This window comes from Limulus polyphemus, unplaced genomic scaffold, assembly GCF_000517525.1.
Source record: "Limulus polyphemus unplaced genomic scaffold, Limulus_polyphemus-2.1.2 Scaffold1809, whole genome shotgun sequence".
Lineage (NCBI taxonomy): Eukaryota > Metazoa > Arthropoda > Merostomata > Xiphosura > Limulidae > Limulus > Limulus polyphemus.
This window is the reverse complement of record NW_013667419.1, coordinates 162131-184258: the sequence shown is the minus strand read 5'-3', so window position 1 is coordinate 184258 and position 22128 is coordinate 162131. Positions and strand designations below refer to the sequence as shown.

Below are 22128 nucleotides of genomic sequence, written 5' to 3'. Positions count from 1 at the left end.
AATGGAAAGAGGTGGGTGGGGTGCCACTGTGTTTGATTTATTACATGAGTAATATCTTAGCAAATAGAAAAGATAAGACATTCTTATTTTATATTCTAGCTTGTTAATATCGGTAATTTCAGTTTCTAATTCATATGAAACTGTAGACTTAGTATTTTGACTTCACAAACATCTAAATTGAACCAATACTGCATTCAACATACCACGTGACACACAAAAATCGATGTTTATCTGTGTTTTTAATATTTACTTTTAAATTAAGAAATTGAGTAATGTATAGTACTAATATTTGAATTATAATCTACAGTTTGATGCTGAAGTTATTGACATAAATTCATAAAATAGTAGTTTAATAAATTTTGAGTGTGAGCAACAAATGAGATGACATTGCCTTTCACCTGTGGCCCATCTCAAAAGGGTTAAAATCTTCCATAATTATAACTTCATAAACAGTTGAATTCTTTATATTGGTGTAGAATTTCTCATCAATTTCATCTGGTGGTCTGTAACAAATTCCAACTAAAACCCTTCTCCCCTTATAACCATTAACAGAAATCCAAATAGGTTCAACCTCATTGCTATTAACTATGATATCCTCAACATGAACAGGCCGTAACTCACATTTTACATATAATATCACTCCTTCTCCTTTTTTTAGTACTGTATCCCTATTAAACAACCTATAATCCTGTATTTCAAAGAAATTCTTGTTGTCAAAAGTTTCTACATTTAGCCAAGTTTCAGTTATTCCCATTAAATTCGAGTACTCTGTTCCAACCAGTGCTCTAATATCATCCATTTTATTTCTTATACTTAGCATTATAGTAATAACAGTTTAGCTTGTCATTAAAACTACTTTTATATCTTGTTTTCATTCTTTACCACTCTTGACATCTTATTTTTTCTTCATTATTCTGTCTCTTTCCTAGTTTAAAACTGCCCTTACAATTGAGTTAATAACCCTTGCAAACAAGCCAGTCCCTAACCTGTTTAAATGTAAACCATCCATTCCAATATATTGCACTATCACTAGCTTATGTTTTCAGTAAAATAATTAAGTTTATCTTTAAAATTAGAACTGACAAATAAGTGGTCTTTAGATTATTTTTGTAATAATACAATTTATTTTACCTATTTTATAACTTTACAATAATTGAATATGCTTAAATTATGGCTAAAGTCGCATTACACTTGCTAAGTCAAACTGTAGATTAAATATTATTAAACTGTAGATAAATAAAACAAAATTCTCTATCAGCCAATCATTATACCATTAATTATCGATGTCTGTACCACAGTTATCTGAGTATATGAATATTTTGTGTCATAAAGGGCTGTTACATACCTTTCCCAAAAATATTTCAATTTTTGGTGACATTCACTATCTACAAAATGCAAAACAATGTCAAAATATAGATCTGATACATTCCTTTCCACTGTCACTTTAGTAGTTGTCATGTTACTTACTGATTTGAAATGTCCAAAATCATTTTATTATAATGTACTAAACCCTCTGAATTTTATTTCATCTGCATAATGATTTCAACCTTTACCTTTCCTAAAGTTTCACAACAAACTAGAAACTTCCAATACAGGCTCGGTCAATTTGACTGACCACGTGACCTTTTTGTACTCATTTCAAGTCTTTATAGATTTAATACTTATAACTCTCAAAATAGCGGGTATATCTTCATGAAATTTGGCAGTCTTTCAGTTAATATTACAAGTCTTTCACATACAAAAACCCGAGTGAAGTATTTTTAATAAAATAAAGATTTGTCCATTAATATATTGAGTATTTGTTTTTAATAGTCTGGGTGCAAAGTAATTTTAATGTTAAAATTAAAAACACTTTTCCTCATCTCAAATTTCCTTTGTGTAATTCCTAAAACTTCATAGTTTATCTGTTATTTTCTCTACCCTATCTCAAAACGGGGTCAGTCAATTCAACCAACCTTGTAACCACCAAAAAAATCTAAATAATCCTAAATTAACCTTTTTTCTTTCTAGAATGACTTCATATTGTAACATGAAACCCTAAATTAACCTTTTTTCTTTCTAGAATGACTTCAAATTGTAACATGAAACTGCATTCGTTTATCCTAAACAGCTCTGAGTTATACATCTATTTATAATTAAATTTTATTGCCCTTTGAACTGTGTCTAACTACTATCCACACCATTATAAGTTGTAAATCACTTGAGGAACATGCAGCTCACATATTACGCTATGGAATTACATTACCCACGAGCTGCTCGCATGCGTGCCTCGTGAACCATTTTAATTATATTATTATTACTTTACCTTAAAAAGATCCATATTTTTAGATTTTAGTTACATTGACATTAATAAATAAAGAATAAATTTGAAAAACAAAAAATAAAGTACTTACCTAATCTTCTTTTTTTCTTGCTGTCGAGTTTTGAAGAGAGTTAATCCTAATTTTTTATACTATAGATAGTAATGCACTTAATAATTTGTATTTAATTAAATAATGCACCAAAAAATATAGACTAATAACATGTAAAAAGTAGACAAATTCATTTACCTCTCAAAATTTTCCTGGCTTTCTAACTATGGGACAAGAGCCGTTACAAATTCATCCAAGTTAGTCGTTAACTTTCCCACGAGAACGAATCTTGTACTGTGAGTGAAATTGGTGATATTCTGTTCAGAATACAACATTATACAATACGTTATTTGATAGATGAAAACCTTTACTTTCTATTGGTTATAGGTAATATATATAATGAAATGTAAGAGAGAACTATCAATGAATTGTGAGAGAGAGAGAGAGAGGATGTGACAAGTGGGTGTGGCAGGAGGGGTCTGATTTTCAATTCAATAGCTCTGTAACCAAACAAAATTGAAGACTAAAAAAGTATGGTTTGTCTGAGCAATAATGATTTTATAGAAAATAATTTACTTTTAATTTTGTACATTTTGAGGGGTGATGGATAAAATAGAGGTGATAACATGTCAAGATAAAATGGGTCACACAAGGGGAAATTCAGGATTTTTTTAATATTCCCTTGTTGAATTAAGAACTTAAAACTTGTATACTATTAAAATATGGATTATTAGCTAAGATTTTATGCTATTCTAATTGGTATAACATAAACAAAAAATAGTTTAATAAAATTTTGAATGTAAGACACTAAAACTTTGTGTCATGCGCAGTAAAGAATAACTGGGGCGATAGGATTAATTAATATCCAGATTAAATACCAATAAATAGCTACATAAGTAAATATACATTAACATGATATTAAATTATATTTTTATTATAAATTAATAAATTATGTTTAAAAACGTTTTAATCTTTTGATCAAACAAATGTTTCATAGATTGTTTCTGTATTGATATAATTTTATTGTTCTGAAAAAAAAAAGTATGAAAAACGGAGTTGTATTTTTAGTGTGTAGTGTTTCTAACAGTAATATCTATGAAATGTTTAATATTTTTATGGGCATTATTTATATAATTAATGTTTTTAGTGATATTCGAAAAACAAAAGACTGCAAGCGATATTTTGAGAAGATTAGTGATGATTTTGACAATGCACTGATTCGTCACTCACAAGTACCAAAGAGCAAGCCCCATGAATGTGAAGAAGTTGGAAATCTTCTGACATCAACCCGTTCTATCTTTCAGCATTCAGCACTAGATTATGCTGCTCAAGTAAGTAACAAGTTGCTTTAATCTTGATTAGAAAACTTAAAGAAGTAGTGTATTTAAATCTAACTAAAATATGCCTAGAATAACTAATACAGCATTCTTTTTTAAATAAAGCTATTATTTCCTAACTTATGTAGCTGTGGCTGTGTTCCTATAGTTTATCGTTTCTGTAATTCTTAGGTCTGAACACAGCCCAATGGTTAATGTATCTGAGGTTTCATGGTTCACACCAGTTACCACACCACACAAAACATCTCACTCCACATTTTGGGGCCAATTAGGTACATGATTTTAAAGAGTGATGGTCAACTCCCACTTTTCAATTAGAGCAGTGCACGAGTTGTGGTAGGTGGTGTTGACTAGCTGCTTTCTCTAGTCTATCACTTCAAAATTTGTGAAGCATGTAATAGTCCTGAAGTAGTTTTATTCAAAATTCAACAAAGAACTTTAATTACTGTTAACTTTTTCTAGCCTGATACCTTGGGTTTATACAGTACAAAATGACAACTTCAAATTTTGAAAAATTACATGAGATGTTCCATTCAAATTACCACCTAAATAAATTTATAATTGAAATGTTGAGGTTTGAAATTTTCTTTTGATGTAAATATATTGAAGTAATTAAAAGGAATCTATCTTAATTTTCAATTTTAGCTTCCTGTTGTACTTATTATTGAGATGGTGAAAAATCATTACATTTCCCACCTGTGCAGATATAATTTCTCAGTGGAGAAACTAATCTACAAATCATTAATCTTTGCACTTCTTTGAAGCTTGTTTTTAGCTCAGTTTGAAAACAGTGAATTTTGGAGTTGATGATATCAAGAACTGTGAAATTCAACTATCTACAAATTTCGTTTTACAGCTTGCACATTTCTGAACCTGACAAAATTGTAAATATATCACGTGAAACCTGGAATTATATATTTTCTCGTACTTTATCTACCATAGATATATTTTCATTCATTGTGTAGTTGCACTAGATTGTAAAGTTGAAAATTTTCTTACCAAATTTCGAGGTGCCTTGAAGCTACGCAAAGCTTTTATCTTTTGTGTTAGTAATGGTTTTTCTATTATTTGAAGTCATTATTCTCAATCAGAATCGTGTTTAGCTCCCAAGCAAAAGTAAAATGTGATGTCTTATTTTGAACCCATTACATAGATTAATAAAAGAAGGACATATACAAGTTTTATGTAGAAATAAAGTGAGATAAATATTATCTATTATATCTAACCTGGTATCTTGACATTGGGTGTCATAGTGCTATACCATCATATGTAAGTCTAGTGTTCAAATCCCAGTCAAGTTGGGATTTTATCTTAACTTTTTTATTATTATATTTATTTCTTTTTGTATTTATTATCATATTTCCAACAGGGTCTTTGAATATTTGGAAAAGTGTGAATACAGTTATAATAAAAAAAGACCTATGTAAGTTTTATGTATAAAATAAAGTTAGAGAAATAATATCTATTATTTTTATTGCATTTAAAACTTTAGGTGATTTTTTTGTGCAACATTTCTGTGAACTAAATGGATTTGTGCATGATATCATTATGCCTACTATAGTATATGGATGAAAACTAGTATTCAAACCAACAGTTACATTGATCATGTATAACAACGTAGTAAGTAGCCATGTGCTATGTTACGTAGTGGATTTTATTGTATTATAATTCATAAAGTGATTTTAAAAAATCCAATTTATTTGTTAAAAGGCTCCATAGTTGTGTCGTGTGTTTGAATTTTCTGTTTTATTAATGCAAGTTGAAAGGTGATGTTATACCCATCAGTGGGCTTTAAAGCATTAATTTGTACCCGAGAACATTATGTTTAATATCATGGAAACATGTTTTTATAAGAAATAATAGTTATACTCTTTATGAAAAAAAAAGGATTATTTTTTCCAAATGCAACAAAATTTGTGAACAGGACATGTTTTTCTTCTGGTATTTGACATAACTATGGTTCATATACTAAATGTGTGAACTAAAGTGGACTTAAACATTAACTTAAAGAAGAAAAAAATGTTTGAATAATAATTACTAGAAAATAATGTTAAATAATATTTCTTTCAGCTAAGTGTGCTTCAATCCAAGAAGAGATTTGAAATTTTGGACACAGTAAGTTGTTTTTACTGTATATGAACCACTAGATTTAAAATCTAATGGGTAATTGTGATGTCAGACTGTTTTAAAGTTTAGAATATTGTGCTTTGTTACATGATAGATTTTAGTTCATAGTGATTTGCTATGTTTTTTTCTGACCTCCCAGCAGTGACCATCCTGTACAATAATATTTGAATAACATTCCATGATAACATTATTAGCTGACTGTTGGCACTACTGCTTTGCTTCTAGGTATGCACTAAAAATACACAAGTCATTCATAATTTGTTCATGTTTTTGTACATCAAAGCATCTTTAAAATAAAAGCCACTCTCTGTTCGGAATGATCTCTTTGTTGGCAACACTACTCTCTGTAGATAATATTCAGATTGGCTCTGTGGTTTGTCTCAAGCAAAAGTCTTGAGTTTAAATCCATTCAAGTGGGAATTTTTTATAACTTTTTTATGTATTAACTCATCATGTTTAAAAAAATATATTAGGTATAAACACAATAACATGATACTTTATATTAGGGATTTGAATTATTTGTTAACAAACAACTACAAAGACCGAGTGTCGTGGAAGTTTCAAGTGCAAATCCCAATCGAGTTGGGATTTTTATGTTAACTTTTTTATTATATTTAATAGCATAATTACACTAATCTCTTTGAATGTTCATAAAAATATGAATATAATTATAGATTAAATAAAGGATAATATCATATTATGTTATGAACACGATTGACTGTATATGCCAAAACAACTCAAATAACTTTACAACACAGAATTTGGTGCCACAATACATTATTATTGATGTTTTTTGCTTTTGGTAACTTACAAGCATTTTTAATGAAAAGTTATACTTTTGTAAATTTGCCCTTCACCATAAAATTCATAACCTTTGCCATCACAGTTAATAAATCACAGGGTCAGAAATTTGACAATATAGTAATATTTATTAGACAACCAGCCTTTTTGCATGGTTCAATCTATAAGGCTTTATCAAGAGGAACATTTGAAGATAACATAAAAATATACATAAGCCAAAATTATAATCAAGGACAACTTACAGGAGACCAAATACTTGAAAAAAGGATAAACATTCTTTGTACATATATTGTTCCTGCAATGTAATTAAGTTTTAGAAAACATGTTCATAAAACATTTATTTAGATCCAATTTTCAGAAGAAAAATTAACTGACATTTACCATCATATGATGGGTATACAGCTAGTAGTATATATATGGGCTTTACCTGTGAGTTCCACTGTCCTATAATACTAGTGCTGTTAGCCAGAAAATATTGTAACAACCCACTATTAAGCTATTGGACGAGTATAAACTTCTTTTAGCATGATGTTCTGAAGTTATCACTAATTTGTTTACTGTGCTATAAATTGTCTGTTATCCTGAATGTGTTGACATGTTATTGTACTAAATTGTGTGACCTCAATGTGTTATGTTACTGTCTATTAAGTTGTAGCTTATTTGTTTTATAAATATGTTATTTTCTGAGTTGTGTATTATTCTGAAAGTGTTGATATTTTATATCCTAACTTATAAATCACTTGATATCCTCAGAGCATTGAAGTGTTGTATGTCATGTGTTAAGGTGTTAATATCTAGTGTAATATAAAGAAGTAGGTTGTGTGATGACATCAAGGTATTAAATTATTTAACCCTAGATCATGCATGGTTACTTAGTGTTCAATATGCTTTCATGACATATGTACTTATTTTAATCTTCAGATTTTACAAATAGCAGTTATTAGGTAATAATTTTCCTACACTAAATTTGTAGTTGACAATGGCAGAATTGAACTTTGTTTAAAATATGAAAAGTGGGTTTATATTTTATTTAAAGTCAGATAAAAGCTTGTCTTTCCTTTTGTCAAAAATTTCTTGTCTTTTGATTGGATTATTGACAGTACAGATACTGCTGTGTTTCATCTGTCACATTGTGTTCTTGAAAGCTTAAGAGGTTTTGTCATAGAAGTATTTATTAATTTCAATCATTATCTTATTACTTTTTTTTCACTAAACTGAAAATTAAACAAGAGATGGTAATATCCCAGTTGTTGTCTAAAGTAGAGAAAACATGCTTAAAATACAATCAAATCATTTAGACTTACCCATGAAATTCTGAACGCTTCTCCTTGTTGAGTTGCTGTAATGCTGTCAATAACCACGTGACCCAAATCTCTGTATATTATTGATCCATTACAGAGCATGTATCAATTACCCATAATTTCCCACTCTTCCACAACCACATGACCCAAATCTCTGTATATTATTGATCCATTACAGAGCATGTATCAGTTACCCATAATTTCCCACTCTTCCTCAACCACGTGACCCAAATCTCCGTATATTATTGATCCATTACAGAGCATGTATCAATTACCCATAATTTCCCACTCTTCCTCAACCACGTGACCCAAATCTCTGTATATTATTGATCCATTACAGAGCATGTTAAATTACCACTAATTTCCCACTCTTCCTCAACCACGTGACCCAAATCTCTGTATATTATTAATCCATTACAGAGCATGTATCAATTACCCATAATTTCCCACTCTTCCACCTTCTACATGAATTATTGTGCATACACCAGGAGATCTTACATAAACTCTGCTTTCCTACCATACTTCAGATTTTATTTTTGACATTTGTGCTGTTAATCTCACTCACTATGAATTCTGATGTCAATGTTAATTACTGCTACATATGTTTACAGCAATATCAGAAATTCTATACCTACTTTGTCTCTGTCACTTCACAGTTAATATCCTCTGGTATATTCACTCTCTGTTAATGTGCAAAGTTAACAAATATCTTGAAGAATAGAAAACTCTGGACAGTAAAGGGAGATGCATTGTCACTAATAATAGTTTTAATGTGATCAAAGAAATTTGAGATGTTGAAACTCGTAATTTCATAAATAGAACAAGTTGGGGAGAAAAGGAAGATGAAACCATAGTACCTAATTTGGGGGTTGAAATTGACAAAGCATTGGAATTTGAGCAATGCAAAAATGAGTATTTTTCCACTTCTGACTGTCAGAAACACCTGTTTTGCTCATCATCTATTCCTTACTTGCCATGCATCTGTTGAAAAGAATCAGTGTTTAGAGATTTATTACTTTTATTATTTATTTATTTATTGCAGTCACCAAAGCATTTACTCTTCATGGCTTGACTATTTAAGCCAAGCAGACAGAAATTGATTAGTCCAAAATGCACATTGTGACTTCATCTCTACTATGTATTATATTGCTTTTTGTAGTTGCACCCCCAAAATTAATGAGATCATTTGCAAAAATCAGCTGAATGTAGGAGTGTCTGAGCCCCAATTGCAACTGATGGAAAATCTTGTTTGTCTTCTGAAAGAATTTGTACTAGAAGGGGCGTATCTGTAATACTAAAAGCAATCAACCATTCACCAAGTGACTCCATATTTTCTGTAGCTCATTGCAAATAGTTCAAAAATCACCCTGGATTTGAAGCCATTGCTGTAAATCTCAAGTCAGAGATAGAACATCACTTGAATTATTTTCTTTCTCCCACTAATCCGTATTATCAGTTATATTTTACTGTTACAACATTTTTGGGTCCAGTTCATAGATACTGTCTTATCTGGTCAAGTAGTTTGAAAGCACACATGTTTGGACAAGTCCACTGCCCGGAACAGGACCCTGGAAGAAAGGCACATCAATTGGAACAGAATTCTGATGATGATTCTATTGTGTGCTTTTGTCATCTGATGGCAATGATTGACTCAGTTGCTAGAACTTTCAGCCAGTCAACTGTGATCATAATTGAAAATGAACTGAAGCATTATCTGGTGGAAGTGAGCAAGAAGGAATTTCTGTAATACTAGGAGAGTCACAAACAATTTCTTCAGTGCTTTTCAATGTTGCTTGTAATATTCTTTCAATTCCTGGCACATCAGTGCTGAATGAGAGCATGTTTTATAATGTTGAAATTACATCTCGAGGGTACAGAAATTGAATTGGACCAGACAGTTTGTAATATGAACTGATAATGGAATTATATGTCATTTTCTGTTGCAGTGATTAATGTAGAATGATTATAAGTGATTGTGAATATTACTTTGTGTACTTATATAATTATAATCCATTGCTGTGGTTTCAATGAAAATGTGTGAAATGGTTTTGTTCTACCAAGGCCTATGAGACTGAGTCCATTGCTGTATACTGCAGCACATAAAACAAATGGCAGGAATTAATTAAAAAAAGAAGTCAATAAAAAAATTTTTTTGAAATGAAATGTTGTTCAGAATGATTTAAATAGGCTACTTAGTACATAAAAGCACTTTACTGTATCTCGGACTTAGCATATTTCATCATGCATCATGCACACATACAATTTTTGAAAGAAAAGAATTGAATCCCCAGGCCAAATTATTAGATATTTGGACATACCAGTTGAAATTTTACTGGCCATTTCCAGAAGGTCTGGCTTAATTTATTGACCTGGAGGATGGTCTATTACTTTGTTTTAATAAAATGCTTGTACTTGCATGCTTGTTAGCATAATATCTTACAAAAGTGGTAAATTTAGAAATTTTTCGAGCTGTACACATACTTAATACACAAGTATGAATGTCATGTTTATACATATACAGTCTCAGTCATAAATATGAAATATGTATAAGCAATCTGAATTTTCTTACTCGCCACATCTCTAGTATACAAAACACAAAGAAGCTGATCACTCTGGATTTCCAGCTGTGAAAATGCATTTTGTCAAAATTTCTTCCGTCTTATGATTTTTTTTTATTAGCAGCACGGTATGTCAATGTTACGAATAAGTCAACTGCAATAGTTTATAACTAGGAGGTTTTGTGGAACACAAAAGATGGGATTGTATTCAAACCAATATAAATGTTTAATATTAATAGATTTTTCTAGAGTTGGCCAAATCCTCCACTGACTTCCAGAAAGTGGGCCATCCATGTAATGAAGTACATTTCAACTTCACGAGTCATAAAAGCATAACACGATCAAGTAACTTTTATTTGAAGAAACAGTAAATTGAATCATTGCAATGTTTCATTTGTATATGTACTGTAAATATGGTATGTAAGCTAAAATCTTATCATTTATTTAATCCACTTTCATTGAATCATCTATGCATTCAATGACAAAACTTACTTTGCAGTGATCTTCTCTGTGCCTTTGTCCATTATTTATTTCTATTTTTCCATCGTTTTGATGGGTAAATGTAGTAATTTTTTTGAAAATTAACTGCTTCTTGAATGTCTTCATACCTTTCGTTTTTTCTCCCATTTTCAATCGTCACTGTCCCATAATATCAAGGAAATCTCCCACAAAACCAAATGATCTCATAATGCAGCCAATCACATTCCTTCGCATATCCAAATGAACTAATTACTATTCGGAATTTTCCTGTTACGATCTCGATCTATCCTTATGAAATCATTCATAAAAAGTTTGAAGGGCAGACACACACAAAAAAATTATAATGTGTATTTCTATTTTTTGAAGGGGGGACTAGTATGCTGGCAAATGATTATTTTGTGCTGTGGCAATCAAAATAACGTAATTACACATCCCAGAAGCAACACTGAATATGCTGTCATTACAGGCAGTAAAGTTGTTGAATCCACATTTTTTATTGTGCTTGATAATTTTTTGAAATGTAACCTGAACACACAGAACAGTTTTAGTTATTTAACATAAATTTGTATGTTGACTGTATTTTTTCTTTCTCTAAGTTGCTGACTATGATGCATGCTTACACTACATACTTCCACCAAGGATGGGACCTCATCCAAGACTTTGATCCTTTCCTTAAGCAAGTAGCTGTCACTGTAAGAGTCTTTTTCATTGATATGCTAGTTTATTTATCCTTTAGTATATGGTAGAAAATAATGAGTAGAATTGTCTTTTTAAAATGAGGTGGTATTTTGTACTAGTTGGAAATTTGTGTGTTTCTTTATGTTATGGTATATATAATTGTTTTCTGGCTATTATAATATATGTACTGATGATCACCCTTTCTAGATTTTACAGTATATTCTTTATTATCTTTGCTTGGTATGAATTCTGCCCTTCTTTTATATTCAAAATAATATCAAGCCTGTGTCTATTTGACATGCACATTTTTTTCCTACATGACAAGAAGAAAACATGCATGTCAAATACAGACACAGGCTTGGTATTATTTTAAAGTTATTGAATGAGGGAACACTATTGAAGATTAAATTTCTCTTGTATCATTTATGTCTATAATACGACTAGACAATAATTTGATTACCAAAATGTATAATAATTTTTAGAAGTTCATCTCTACAGTTTAAAATAAAAACAATAACCCAATATTTATAAGCAACTGATAAATAGTGGAGTTTTGGCTCTATTGGTCTGCTCCTGCCTGTTTCTAAAGTGAGATGATATTTTTGATTCTATATTGAGGCATTCTTCAGTTATTAACTGTGTAGTGTCTTTTTATTGTTTAGTGTTTCTCCAGAGGCTATACCACAAGTTCAACACAAAAGTTTATTTCAAATATGGAAAAATTCTCCAAACACCCTAATGAAAGAGAAACAACCCATCAACAAGTAAAAACAAAATTAACTTTTCTACAAAATACCATGTTCATGTGGAAATACATTGAAAAAACAGGTTGAACCATTTAATAAAGATTAAAAGAACATACAATAGAACTAGACTGACACATCTGGAAAAATCTGCATTTACAGAACATAGTTACCAAAGAAGCCATATCATGAACTGAGACCAAAATCAAATTCTGTACAATGCTCAGCTTTGGAAAATCAGAAGTTAAAAAATCCATTGATATCAAATTATATCAACTCTACACTCAACTGAGAAATAATTTGGCAGATTATCAGTAAACATTACAAGGCTTTCATATGCAAAATATCAGATTGTTTTTATTAAGCAGTGTTTTTCTTGTGCCTTTTTTCTTTTCAAATGTTGCCTATCCAACATTCAAAGTAATTTTTGTTTTAAGATTTAAAATACTTTTATGCATTAGAACATTTTCAAATTTAACAACCGAAATCTTTATAATGTCCAGATACTGAGATAGTTATCAAACATTTCTTAATAAAGAACTTTATATTTCATCTGTTATTTTCACTAATGAATCTCTGTATGGGTCCAGTTGAATTGTCGTTTGATTGGTTATTCACAAGTCATAGACAGAATTACATGTATATAAGGGAGCATTTCCAAAAATGGAAAGAGGTGAGCGTGGCCTTTGTGTTTGATTTATTACATAAGGCATATCTCAGCATATAGAAAAGACAGGAGGTTCTTATTTTACATTCTAGCTTATTAATATTGGTAATTAACATCATATAAATATGGTTAATAAAATTACAAGAAAATCATAGATACACTTAGAAAGTGATTAAAACACAACTAATTTAATATTAACTTCCGATCAGTAAGCAATGTACTTAAAGCAAAACTAAAAATTAACCTGGAAATCATTATAGCTAATTAAATGTTTGCTTACATTCGTACTTATAAAGATTAGAATAAGTTGTTTAACCAGCTGGGTATCCTTGCTATCAACAATATTTTTGGTTGTAACCCTAGTAATATATATAAGGAGGTTTGGCCAGCTTAGGAGATTAAGATTAGTCCTACATGCATACATTAGACTAACAGTATAAAACAGTCTTTATGATAAAAGTATGATAATAAAAAATAAAATTATAAAGTAATAACATTTGATATAATAAACAGTCTAACCAATACTGTTAATGAAAGAAACAATAAATAATATACCTTACTTAGGGAACATAGAAACACTAGCTGTTGGTTTGAACTGCTGAATAAAATAAATTTTCTTTGAAAATGTGACATGGCTGATTTTTCTCCAGTTCTCCCTTACAAGTCATTTGGCCAATGAAAACTCTTTAAGTGACTCTGCAGTGTAATTTTAGAGAGTGGCATCTATGACAAAATTTACAATATGTAACTGTTTAAACTGTGTCAAGCTATTAACAGTAATTTACCAATAATGCAACCAAAAACGAATGTTTATGAAGATGCAAAATAAAAAAATTAAAAGAATACCTAAATCATCCATGAAAATATTGTTAAACATAATAGAAACAGAAAACAACATGCTAAATGTACCATGAGGTGTATCTAACATTACCACTCTCATTTAACAAACACATAGAGCTAACTACAGGAAGTTTAATAATAAATAATGTTAAATCTTCTGTAAAAGTCAAAAAAGAAAATGAGGTAATCCTCCAGAAAGTTCAGTAATAATAATAATAAGGAAGGTTACAACACTTGTTAATATGGCAAAGAAAGTAATCATTAAAACTAATTTAACTAAACTGAAGGCATAATGTTATACTTTATATAGAACTGTTATAGAGCTAGTGTTAAATAAATAAATATGTATATATATATAATAAGAATTTTAACTAACAAGACGTAAAACCAATGGTGGTTAATACATTAAAGATGTTCATTACACAAAACAATATCCAAAGTATTTAAAGTAAAAACATGAAAGTAGTAGCAAGAATATTGTTGAATCCTCACAAAATTAAATGAATTTTGTGTTTAAAATGTACAAGGAGAAATATCAATTATGAAAAATGAGTGACTTTACGAGCTCTATCCACAGTCTCATAATGTTGAATAAATTTTATTAATTTAAAAGTTTTGAGTAGTAAACATTGTAAAGTAACTTATTTAGAATATCCACAATCTAGTAATGTTGAACAAATTTTATTAGATTTAAAAGTTGTGAGTAGTAAACATTGTAAAGTAACTTATTTAGAATATCCACAATCTAGTAATGTTGAACAAATTTTATTAGATTTAAAAGTTGTGAGTAGTAAACATTGTAAAGTAACTTATTTAGAATATTCACAATATTGTAATGTTGAACAAATTTTATTAGATTTAAAAGTTTTGAGTAGTAAACATTGTAAAGTAACTTATTTAGAATATCCACAATCTAGTAATGTTGAACAAATTTTATTAGATTTAAAAGTTGTGAGTAGTAAACATTGTAAAGTAACTTATTTAGACTATTCATGTTTGTAAGTGAAAAGCTCATGACTTTAAATTTAAGTGTCCATTTTATTATAAACTTGATTTGCGATATTGTTATCCAAATCCAGATATTGTTCTTTGTTTTTATGGAAGAAATTTTTTTCTAAAGTAATAATTTTTTGGTGTTTTGTAAGTAACCTTTAGTTATAGTGCCTGAATTATTTTGGCTGTTATGTAGGAATTGATCTTTGGAAGCCTAATTCATATGGACATCTGGCTAAGTTGGCATAGTTGTTTGAGGATTAAAGAAAAAACGTCAGTGTTAAGTAGAATACTAGTGTAATAGACTCCCATTTTCATGAAATGTGTTTTAGTGTGTTTAGAAGTATTTTAATAATGCTGGAGATGCATTTTTGAAATTGACTAATGATTCTAATCTTTTATGCCTTAGCAATGTTATAAACTTTCTTTTTCAAGGATATTTTTAAAAAGATGCAAGTACACTCCTGCAATAATTTGTATTCTTGTTTAAGAATTGGTATTTCATATTAAACTGTATTGTGTTTGTAAATTGTAACTTAATCATTAGATGAATTATCAGAGTGCGCTTTATAAAATAAGAGACTGAAGTAAGATAACTTAACAACAGATGTGTCACCTTTAGAAAATTGTTTTATAGCTTACGAAGTTAAAAGAAGAGACTACAGCATTAGAAAAGAATGTAGAAGGAAGACATGTGCTTGTTACCCAGAAGGTGAGACATTGCAGAAATGTAACATTTATACTCTTTGTTAATGAACATTACTGTAACATTTTTATCTGCAGGATTTAAATGAGACAATTAAACGGTACATAAATGTTATTATGTTCAGTAATATTTTATACAGGTTGTTGTGACTGATAGTTCTTTATGTGTGGGAAATAAATCTGAATATTTGTGTTAAAACTTTCTATTAAACTTAGTTTTTTTAAAGAACACCAATAGTTACAAATGTAATTATATCAGTCAACAAATAGCATGTATGTGTATTTGCAGGATATGATCCCTGTTTTGGTAAGAAATGAGCAGTCAGAAAATAGCATCAGACAAGAAGGGTATCTCTTCAAACGAACATCAAATGCCTTCAAAACCTGGAATAGGTAATGTATTGACTAATTATTTGTGTTGTTTGCATAGCTCTTCCTCTGAGGAATTCCTGTATCGATGAATGTGTCCTTACAAATTTTTTGTTATTATAAATGACTGCATTGGAAATGTACCATAAACATTGCTTAGAATAAGTGTATACTATTACTATACTAATTTTCCTCACAATAATTTAGTTTACTCACTCAACATTGAATGAACAGGTAGTTTCTAGGTCATTTTAATATTTTTAGAGTATTAACTTTTGACTTATGATAAAATTGGAACTGTTTGTTTCATTGCACTAGTAATGGAGATGTTTTGTTGGCCCATATAGTTGTATAGTCAGTCTGCATTATTAATTCATTGATTGTAATGTTAGTGTTGTTTTATCTGTATGGTCATAATGTCATTGTAATTTGTTTGCTGAACTGTGTGGTTTTTGTGTCAGTGAAATAAGTTTGTTGAACTGTGTGGTTATAGTATCAGTGAGAGTGACTGTTGAAATGTATCATTCTGATGCCAGTCTGAGTTTGTTGAAATGTTTGATTGTAGTATCGATGAAAATGACTGTTGAAATATATGATTGTAATATCAATGCCAATCAGAGTTTGTTGAAATTTATGATTATAGTGTCAGTGAAAGTAATAGTACTGTCACTAAAATTGAGTTTGTTGAATTGTGCATTTGTATTGTTAGTTTTAATTATCCAGTTGCATGATTCTACCTGTTTTTGCATTGTCTCACTGTAATATTATTAATATAAGTTTGTGGGAACCTGTTATTACACTGACATACTGTCCTAGTTAATTCAAGTTTATGGGAAACCTTTTATTACACTGCCACACTGAGCTAGTTAATTCTAGTTTATGGAAAACCTGTTATTACACTGCCACACTGTCCTTGCTAATTCTAGTTTATGGGAAACCTGTTATTACACTGCCATACTGTCCTAGTTGATTCAAGATTGTAGGAAACCTCTTATTACACTGCCATGCTGTCCTACTTAATTCAAGGTTGTAGAAAACCTGTTATTACATTGACACACTGTTCTAGTTAATTTAAGGTTAAGGGAAACCTGTTATTACACTGCCACACTGTTCTATGATTAATTCAATTTTATGGATAACCTGTTATTACACTGCCACAATGTTCTATGATTCATTCAGTTTTACAGGTAACCTGTTATTACATTTTCACACTGTGCTATGATTCATTCAGTTTTACAGGTAACCTGTTATTACATTTTCACACTGTGCTATGATTCATTCAGTTTTACAGGTAACCTGTTATTACACTGCCACATTGTTTTATGATTAATTCAATTTTATGGGAAACCTGCTATTACATTTTCACACTGTGCTATGATTCATTCAATTTTATGGGTAACCTGTTATTATACTGCAATTCTGCACTGATTATATTCATACGTGTATAGAGCATGGTGTTGAATTACTATTTTGTGTTGCAATTAATTTAAAATTATGGAAAATGTGTTTACCCTTTGGGTTATTATTTATGCATTTAATGTATCGTTTTTTAGTTTTTTCCATGACTTAGATGTGCCACATGTTTTTTTGATAACTAAAGTTTAACAGAGGTGAAAATTGGTCTTAATTCTTAAAGTACTGACAATAAACTTTGAGTCTCCAAGTTTTTAAAAATGTATTTAATATATAAATATATCTTACCAGGGGCTAAATACAAAGAAATGAAATGTCTGTATTATGAAACTAGTTAAGCAAGTAACTTGGGACTTACAGTTACATGTTGATCATTGTATTTAAGACTTTGCATACTCTGTGGACTGAACTTTAATCCCCTTCATTGCTTTTATGTTATGTATGGCTTGATGTTTCTTCTTCAGACGCTGGTTTATAATTCAAAACAACCAACTGGTGTATAGAAAGCGGTCAAGAGAGTGTATAATCACAATAATGGAGGAAGATTTGAGACTGTGTTCTGTGAAACCAGCTACAGAAATTGACAGACGTTTCTGTTTTGAAGTACTATCTCCTTCCAAGTGAGTAAATCTATTTGTTTTGTGAGATATCAGGTTGATAGATGAACAATTTATCATAAAAATTTTTTCCTTGTGTATATCAAAGATATTTTGAATGAAATAACCTTTTTTTTTTTAAAGGTCAGGGACATGTTTGAAAATATTCAGTACTTTAGATTTTAACTTAGGCAATGCCTATTTTTAGATAGTCATAGAGACAGGGCTGGTATCTGGTTTTCCTAAAACAATATTGATTAATTTTTTCTTTGAAATAAACATAAATTATTTAATTATATTTTGGGCATGTATGTCTAAATTCAAATGTTCAGATATTCTAAGGATGTAGACCTTTCTTCATCAGAAGTAAAATGAAAATGTAGGTTGCACAGTATGGGTTACTGTGGTGTTGTGTGCAAGTTACGACATGGATTACCCTATGTAATAACAGAAGGGAACAGTCCTAAAGAAAAGTTGTTGAAAGCCAAAGTAATTGAATAAAATTAAGCATCAAGAAAGTTTAAATGTATATTGCAAGGAAAACTAAGCTAGAATTATCTTCTTGGTACACTTGTAGCATCACAAAAATAAAATAAGTATGATAAAAATATTAGATACAAAATTGGTGGTTTATTTTATATTTAAAGAATGGAAATTAAAAACCTAAAAATATTTGAAAATTTTTTACTTGAAAAGTTGTTGAAATTAGCTGCATGTAATTTATAATAAGTGACTATGCAAAATAATATTTATAGAAATACATATTAAATGTTAAAAACCACTGATTCCAGAACCCAGATAGATTTTTTATGTAAATACTGGTATCTAATGGAACAATCTACTAAATGTTTTTAATTTATCTCTCTGCTTATGAGTTTAAATCCAGTTTCAATAGGTCAAACTTGCTAATTGATTTTTTGTCAGACTCATTAATAGATTATTCTGACATGAGACTAATCTTCCTGTCTTCAGCTTGTTTTGGTTTGTTTGTTAGAACTTTTTGAATAAACTTTATTTAATACGATAGGTTTCTTCAGGTACAACAAAATGGGAGGAATTGCTTTTTTGATCCTAAACTGTTGTAACAGTCTGAAATTACAATTACTTTTCCTTACAAATTTTCACAAGACTTTTCTACAAGAACTAAATAAACTAATTCTTTGTTAAAGATATTTGACCTTAGTTTTTGTATGATGAGATTTTTGTCACTGTGTGTGTGTGTGATAGATAATTTATAATTCAGTAAAACAAGTTCAGGCCAATCCTAGGTTAACAAAGATGGTACAATGTTACTATTTAGCAAGAAAACTTGTAATATACCAGATGACTTCTTTACAGAGGTTAAAATGATTCATTAAGTGAAAATCAAAGTGTTATAAGAAATATTAAAATCAAGATAATATGAAAAATCTTTAATTATAGACATTTTAGAATATTTTCTAAGTCCATCAAATGTATGTGAAAACTTAAAACCTTTTAAAACTTAGAACCTTTTAAGTATAAAAAAAAACATCTTAAGCTTTAAAGCAAGTTGTTGTTGATATGGGCAGAAGTTTAGACAGAACACATTAAACTAGTTAATATGTTTACATTTTAGAGTATAAGCTGGAAGAAACTGCAGAAACACACTTGTATGCTGAAATATCAATAAATCAAATGACTTCAAGTTCACTGTACTAGGTAGGGTTTAAGCATCATATAACAGCAGCCAGCCTTTTGTTTTCCCTTCTTAGTGTTTCCTATCTATCTTGAGCTAGTCATGATTAAGCAGGATTACTGTTCATGTACATATGTTAATGACTTAATGTTATTACATATTATTAGTCTATGTCTTGTAATTTCTGACAAACACAGTTAAATGAACAAATTTTTTAGCAACCAATGTTTTTTTTTCTTTAGTAAATAAAGAATAATGAATATTAACTTGTCATAACTTTTTATTAGAGCATTCTCACCCTAAGTAACTGCTTATGTTTGTATCTGTAATAAGTAAACAATATATTAAGTTAAAGCAGCACTATTATTTAGACATGCAAGATAAACACATCACCGTGACTAGTTATCTAACCAGAGACATACAAGCAGAACATATGCGGTCATGCAGAAATAGCTAAAATATATTGATTACTTGAATAGTTGGATTGACACTTTAAGATTAGTGTTGTTCCATTGAACCGAGCCCATATCTGTGAAGCTATACATAGTATAACTCTGAATTTGCTACGCATTTCCTCACAAAATTTTGCAAGCTTTTAGTAAACATTGTAAATCATTTAATTTGCTGGTTTCACCAATGTCTTTTATATTTGTACCTAATGAAGTAGTAATTGTTGCATGAAAAGCAATAAATCACAGCTGAAGCTAATTACCTGTTTCATGAGAGCTACAGTAAACACCATGTGATCGTGAGGTATCCTATTACACAGGGTCAAGCTATTGTGATTTTAAACATTTTATTTTACTGATGTTTTGCTAGTTTAAGCTGAGAAGTTTATAATATTTATATTTTAGTTACTTTTGTTAAAAATATAGAACAATAAAAAAGTATTCATAAGAAACAGGGATTTATAGTATTCACTTATGCTTGAGGCAGTTTGCACTCGAGTAAATGTTCTTCCGTAAGCCTCGTTGAGTCTCTCAAACTTGGGTGTCCAAAAAAAAGAATTCATATAACTTTCAAATATGAATCTTAGAACACAAAACATATATGTGTCACAAGAACAGAATGTTCCCAAAACAATAATTTAATAGGCTTTGTAAGTAAACTGTAAATAAGTTAAAAACATTCTGTCAGATGTTCAGAGTAACAATATAATGATCACACAGCTAAAGACTTCAGTCAAGTGAATATTATAGGCACCAGAACTAAACACCTAGCAACTAGCTTTCCTTAGAGGAAATTCTGCTCTTCTTATTGGTTATAAGCAATGTTCATCGGCCATGTAAAGTTGGTTTGCAATAAGTGTTGATAAATCAAGAAATTAGGAGGTGCAAGTTTCATATTCTTGTTTGTAATTATGTATAGTTTATGTTTCTACTTGGTTGGAAACTACAGTAGTCTATATTTAATGTTTAAAAAATCTAAATAGGAGAAGTCAGAACTCTTAAGTGTCATGTGACGCAAGAATGAAAATCATAATTTTTTAATGAATTTTTTGAAATTAAGAAGCTAGGACTCAAATAATATAAAAATATGAATTATATACTATGTTTTCATGCCAAGTTTATTGACATGCATTGTTAATAAAATGATATAATTAAATTTTGAATATGACGTTGTAAAATATCATGACATATGCATTTTGACCCTGCCATAGCAAAAGAGTTTATCAAAAGCAGTAATAATCAGATACTCTAATTTCAAATAGTTAATTTTTTTTTGAGTCATGATATAAATCAAGTATGATGAACAATCTCAAATTAATTGCTAATCATAATGCGAATGTTTCTATTACTTGATGTAATAGAAAATGCTATTAATTGGAAACACTAGACCTATACTAGCAATAGTGAGTACTAAAATCGATTAGAAAGCCTACAAATTCATTATGATTAGCTCAGATAGATTATAATTCAATGATCTTAAGGCTTATATCTTTATTTCTAGTAATGTGATTAATATGAAAATAACAGTTAAAGATAAACATTGCAGAATTTTGTAATAAAATAGTTAGGATTATACAGGGTGTACCAGAAGTCTGGACCCATAGGGAAAATACACATTTCTAATGTCAGTTGTACATATTTCAAGAAAGAAAATACCCTGATGACACAGTATACCAAGAATTGATATGGGTATGGCTGTTACTAGCATGCAATTTGAATAACAAAGATATTAAGAATAAATGGTATATTTCCCCTATAGGTCCAGACTTGTGGGACACCCTGTATTTAGAAAAAAAATCATAAAGTTTACACCTAAATTTATATTTTAGCATTCATAAACAGAATGTTTGTTTTCTATTTTTTTATTTTTTTTTTGAGTCAACACTTATACAGTTGTATCACTTGCATTTTATCTTATTTTGGATATCAATAATGTGGAAACATATTTCTTGCAAGTATTATAAGAGTTGTCGGTGTCCTTATCAATACTATCTTAAACAGTTTTTGTACTACCAGTCCTGGTAAAGCTGCAATGGTGAAACAATCGATGAATTAAAAAGTTT

At 29.7% G+C, this 22128-nt stretch overlaps 1 protein-coding gene across 4 annotated transcripts in view; it reads left to right on the top strand.

Moving 5' to 3' along the window:
* The window catches only part of LOC106465002 (arf-GAP with coiled-coil, ANK repeat and PH domain-containing protein 2-like), a 104307-nt gene that overhangs the window by 31705 nt on the left and 50474 nt on the right, over positions 1–22128 (top strand). For all 4 annotated transcript variants that reach the window (XM_022392831.1, XM_022392830.1, XM_013925192.2 and 1 more), the window contains exons 8-13: positions 3499–3682; positions 5759–5803; positions 11552–11647; positions 15514–15588; positions 15871–15974; positions 17828–17983. In XM_022392831.1, coding sequence (XP_022248539.1) covers positions 3499–3682; positions 5759–5803; positions 11552–11647; positions 15514–15588; positions 15871–15974; positions 17828–17983 — 660 coding nt within the window. The remainder of the gene's footprint in view (positions 1–3498; positions 3683–5758; positions 5804–11551; positions 11648–15513; positions 15589–15870; positions 15975–17827; positions 17984–22128) is intronic.